The 5,430-nt window shown below is 49.1% G+C and overlaps 2 protein-coding genes across 2 annotated transcripts in view; one reads left to right on the forward strand and one right to left on the reverse strand.

Moving 5' to 3' along the window:
• The first annotated feature begins 7 nt into the window (after nt 1-7).
• CSUI_011235 (uncharacterized protein) lies at nt 8-4,740 on the forward strand. Its single transcript, XM_068071336.1, has 2 exons — nt 8-1,160; nt 1,825-4,740. Exons 1-2 carry the CDS (start codon nt 744-746, stop codon nt 3,943-3,945), a joined length of 2,538 nt encoding a protein of 845 aa, XP_067916687.1. The 5' UTR covers nt 8-743; the 3' UTR covers nt 3,946-4,740.
• The window catches only part of CSUI_011236 (dtw domain-containing protein), a gene marked incomplete at both ends in the record, with an annotated part of 2,638 nt that continues 555 nt past the window's right edge, over nt 3,348-5,430 (reverse strand). The window contains 3 exons of the mRNA XM_068071337.1: nt 3,348-3,450; nt 4,496-4,613; nt 4,902-5,430. The exon at nt 4,902-5,430 is cut by the window's right edge and continues 555 nt beyond it. Coding sequence (XP_067916688.1) covers nt 3,348-3,450; nt 4,496-4,613; nt 4,902-5,430 — 750 coding nt within the window. The remainder of the gene's footprint in view (nt 3,451-4,495; nt 4,614-4,901) is intronic.

Genomic DNA, 5,430 nt, shown 5'->3' on the forward strand with positions numbered 1-5,430 from the left:
TGTTCTCCGCAGTATGACGTCTTCGATGCGATTCCCTCATATGGAACCAGCCGTGTTTTTTAGCCTCCTACGCAGCGTTGTTGCTTGAAGCTCGGGGTCTTCACCGAACTCAGTTCTTCAAGGACGCCGGATAGAAAGATTGATGAGAATCACTGCGGCCTATATACACTCATGTGTACAGAGATGAACTAGATAGCTTGGAGGGTCAGTTCGCTATGTGTACACACTTAGTGATACATATTCATATTTCTGTCGACTGCAGGGGTTCATGTACAGCTGTAGATGGTAGAATGGGGTGCCACGCAGAGGCGTCTGTAGCTAGAGGCGCGGACACCACCGTATGTGTAGCTGGCTCTTTTCTTTTTCCCTTCGTTGTTTTTTAAAGGGCCGAAAGAAAGATTGGCCAAAGGAAGAGCGGAATATATAGGAATCATGCAGGGGAGATACCAGTCTGACTTGGTTCACTCAAAACCCTTCTTGATCCTTGTCTTGTTCTCTTTACTTCCTCGGGCAGTGTACTTCGCCTTTTTGGCATTGCCTTATTCTCCCTCTCATTTAGCCTCTTTCTTTGTAGTGGAAAGAAAAGGCGACACCTTTGCCCCACTTGTCTCTCCCTGTAGATCATCGACGCGGTGTATTGCTCCGTTTGTCTCTCTGTGTAGATCATCGATGCGCTGTTAGTTCAAATTCCACCCGACGCACCTACATCACTCTCAAAGCTTCTTCTGATCGCGAATCGAACAATGAACCAGCTCTCTTTTTCTTCCTCTTCGGATGGAAGACGGAGCCTACGCAGGACCCATTACGTACTAAAGATGGATATAGAAAGCCTGTTACATTTGTTAAGCTGCCATCCTCGCCTTTTCAAACAAGATGCGGCAGGTGAACAGTTTGTTGTAAGTCCTTCTCTTATCTACGATGACTGGTTATGCGTGAACCCCTACGCTGTCTTAGGAGGTGGGGCGAATGGGAGCGGCGGGGACCCGGAGAAAAGGAAGAGGGAGATCGAAGAGCAAGTGAGAGAAGACCTGGCAAAAGAAGAAGAAGAAGAACAAGCAGACGAAGAGAATGAGGATCGGCAAAAACGAGGGGACTCATTCATGACTGGACATGATGGAGACCAACCAAGTGGGTCGTCGTCTGCTTCTTTTGAACACGAGGTAATCTGCTATTCTTGCGATGAACGACGTCAACAAGCTTTCTGTAATTATCTCTCTACATTCATCCTTTTGCTTCTGTTCTGGATACCTGCGTGTTTGCTGACGTCTTCATCTTGTAGATTCTTGCGTTTTCAACACCTGCCTGGTCAGGCTGAAGACCTTCACCTATCAGTACGTCTATGTACATATACATATGCTTATGTGTAGGAGCTTCGATATCTGAAGAGCAACTCTACCGTAGGAACAAAAATCCGTGGGGAACCAACTGGTCGTCAGATCAGTACTTCCCTATAAGCATGTCCTGCTTCTTGTAGACAGTAGCTCTGTGTGTTATGGGTATGCCCCCTTTTCGGCATATGTTTCTCTGTTCCACTTCTCGAGGTTTTGCGAGATGGCGAAAGAAAATCCGCCGCTGCCTGACTCGCCCCCCCCATGCATTGCGCAGCACCATGTGTACTTTTTCAATCAATCCTTTCTCAACCCCCCCGTCCCCTTGGTTTGGCCGTCTAGATAGATAGATAGATAGAACGTGTGTGTATACGATCCCCTCTTTTTTGGTTCTCTGGCGTATACCTGGCGCTCATCTTGTGGTATTCTTTGTCGTCATCTTTTTATCTCACCGTGAGGTGAGTTGAAGATTGTTGCTGTTTTGGATGTCTTTCAGGGGCGCTATCTTTTCCGACGTGATTTGACTCCCCGTCAAGCATACCGTCTATGGAGTACTCAGCTCATCGGTCCTGATCAGAATAAGAACCGGCCATGGGAGTATCATTCCGAAAGTAACCATCGAGGGACGTTGCCCGCGGGACATCTCTTAGATTTATGTGAGAATCGCGTCCGATTCATACGACGGGGGGATCCAACGGCGGTTCATATGCTAACTGTCCGTACACTTGAAGGAATTGCTTATCACATTCGTACAGGATGCTACAATCGACGTGTGAATATCCTCCAGCAAGCTTTATGCAGTCCTCATCTTCGTCTTGAGAGAGAAGTAAGAAAACGCTTTGAACGAAAGCTACTGGAACTCATGCAATATGTTAAGCAAGAAAGAAAGTTCGGGTATTATCAGTGTAAAGGTTGCTCGGCAAGATGGAGGAGCGGATTCACATACGATGAAATCAGACAGCAGTGTCTCAAGTGCTTTCTATGGAATAAGCCCTTTAAACTACAACCTCTTCTTGCTTCTTCTTCTTCTTCACAGTCTGCAGGGGTAGCGGCGGCCACTCCCCATACCCCAGGCGCTTCCTTATCGACTTGGCAGAATCGCCATCGTCATCGGGGAGAAAGCCATAGTTGTCATAGTAGCCATATCAACAATCGCACAAGGGAAGAGATGCACAATTCTTCTTTAGCTTCACCCCAGAGTTTATACAGAGAAGATAGGACAGAAGGGGGTAACGAATACCGCCGAAGAAGAGGTGGTGGAGGGGGAATCAACCAGAGAACACTTGCGCCCGCGTCACCGTGTCTAGTCGACTCCACGCCAGAGCCTTCTGCTGGACGAGGAAATGAGTTTTCTCACGGTTCCAAGTTGAACGACCACAGGAAAAACAAGGGAATTTCGCCGCGGCCTTTTAATCAGCAGAGGGGCCCCAGCTTCCTCTCTCTTGCGTATCCGTCTTTGCGAAGGCAAGAAGAGAGAAGGAGCGGTCATCAAGATGGTGACCGTCATAACAACAGCTATGTCTCTTCTTCTACTTTATACAGTTCATTTCGTAGTAAGAAGGAAAGACAGAATGATAGGAGATCACAACAAGACAGCAGTTACACCGGCGCCGCAAGTAGTACGAGTCATAGACGAGCTCCGGAGCAGCTACCAGGGGGGCACGAATCCCGGCTGACGGGGGCGTGGCCGGGGCAGTATCAAGAAGCGAGAGATGCGAATGCTAAGAACACTAGCGTCATTCACTATAAGACATTAGAGGAAGAAAAGACCCATGGAGGTCCGAGCGGGTGTGTTGGTGGTGGCCAGACGTGCAGTAGTCATCCTGGCGAAGGTAGTGACGGCTCTTATGGACAAACCTCCGAGAAAACTCGAGGCGAAAACGGACCCGTTGCCCATCATTCTGCAAGAGGAGGGGGAAGACGGACAAGAAGACTACCCGGGCCCCCCGTTAAGGGAGTGGAGGTCAGAGGTGTACCCCCTAGACCAGGAAGGCAACCGTTTCAAGAGAACCAGACACGTCATGTGTTTTGTGAAGATGACGAAAACGGTCGCGGAAAGATTACAGAAGGATGTGGAGTACCGCTACTACAACTACATGAAGAATATACATCGTCAGCACTCCTGAACAGCATAAACACCGAAGGTCCATTTAAGATACAGGATAGTTACAGGGGGGACTGGATATCTAGTCATCGCACAGAAAGACAAGGACTCATCGCTACTCCGATGACCATTCCAAAATCGAGTGCGGGGCTCCTTCCTTATCATCCTCCTTCTCGTCATTCCCCTCATCATCCATTATCTCCGGCAAGACCGTCGACACGACGGCCCTTGTTACACCGGGGCTGGGAATCGGGCGGTCATGGTGCTGGACCGGAACTCATGCACCACAGCCAACCAGAAGCGAGGAGACAGCAAGGCGAAGAAGAAGCGTGTCTCTTTTCTTCTTCTCTTTTGTCTTCGTCTCTCATGCCTTCGTCTGGAACTCTGACAGGAAGAGACTCGTCTTTCTGCGTACGACAACAGATTGAAGGGAGGAATAGTCACAGTACTCGGAGAGGAGGGGGTCGTGGCGGCGGGCGTGGAAGAAGATTTCTTCCGCCGTTCACTTCTTGATCTGGGTTACGACAGTAAGAACATGCGGGAAGAGACAGAGGCGGGCAAGCACAAGTCGACCATTTCTCTTCCCGAAATCCTCTATATGGCAAATTCACTTCAAGCGAGAGTAGGAGAGAGAAAACACACAAAGACATAGAAAGACCCAATGCATGCGACCGTAAACGGTGCGCCCTCCCCGAGGGCGTCTCGAGAGGAATCGATCACAAGGCCCAGGACGTTTTCTGTCGATCGCAGACAACTACTTTCTATCTAAAGGTTATGCTTGTTGATGTGATGAGAAGAGCGCAGCGATACCAGAGTCTCTTCTTTTCCTCTCTCTCCAGATTTCTCTGTGATATGAGGGGTCTCGCCCCCCTGCTTGCGTGTCCATGCGGACATGAGAGTACCTATGTGGATAATGAAAGAAAAAGGTATGCAGCAGATGACGCTCACGTGTACTCCAATGGTCATCAGGTTAGACCTGACACACCAGCACTGCCTACATGCATGCAGTGTATCTACATCTGCATGTGAGCCGTCGTGTTTGTGCTGACCCCGAGCAACATACCCTTGTAACAGTGTAAGGTAGTAGTAGTCGTAGTAGTCAAGTGTACGCCCACGGCGTATTTGAAGTGCCTCGACAGGTAGATCTTTTTTCTTCTTCGGCTTACCTTCATAGCTTCTCTCTATTAATTCACACACCCCAGGATGCTCCGTCTAGCATGGGTGCTGCCTGTTTTAGCCCGTCTGCTGTTTGAGTAACTAGGCAGCGGCACGATGCACTTTCCCTCTCGGTTGCAGTCGTTCGGGTTTCTTCTGTTTTATCTCTTGCGCTGTCAACTCTTTCCTTTCTTGTAAGCGTTTTCGTTGATCTTTCAAGATGATCTGGTAACAAAGAACGAAGTAAAAGAGAATATTATCGTATTTCCCGTCATAAGCTGTGAGGTGTGAAGGCTCTGAAGTCTCGACCTCACCGTCGAGGACCCCACCCGCACTACGACTACAATCTAAGGCCAGCTGATCATCATCATCATCGGTAAACCCTTGACCTTTCAGTTCCTCCTCTCCCTGTCGGAGCCCTTTCGTCTGTATTGTTGCGTCTTGTTGGTTCTCTTCTTTCATGAGGGTCTTCCTCTCTCTGTGGCGGGTTGCGATTCTCCCGGATACCACGGCCTCGTCATAAACACGAAGAACGAAGTAGACACATTCAGCTGTAGACAAGAAGTATGGAGAGTTGTGAATATGTTGCCGCCAGAAGATCGAGGTATATCGGCCTTTCAAGGCGACCTTAGGTAATCTTCGAATCCCAGGATGCTGACACATGCCATGCACTTGGAACCATGTACAGTCTAAGAGCACAAACCCGGCGACTCTTCCCCAGTTTTCGATCTCTTCTAGGGGTTGAGAGTCTTCGCCTGGGACCAGCAAATAGAATGCAGAGGAAGGCGATTCTTCACTGTGAGACAGATGATGGGGCGGTGTTTTCTCCCCATTTGGAGAAGC

The sequence above is a fragment of the Cystoisospora suis genome (assembly GCF_002600585.1).
Source record: "Cystoisospora suis strain Wien I chromosome Unknown contig_10328, whole genome shotgun sequence".
NCBI lineage: Eukaryota > Apicomplexa > Conoidasida > Eucoccidiorida > Sarcocystidae > Cystoisospora > Cystoisospora suis.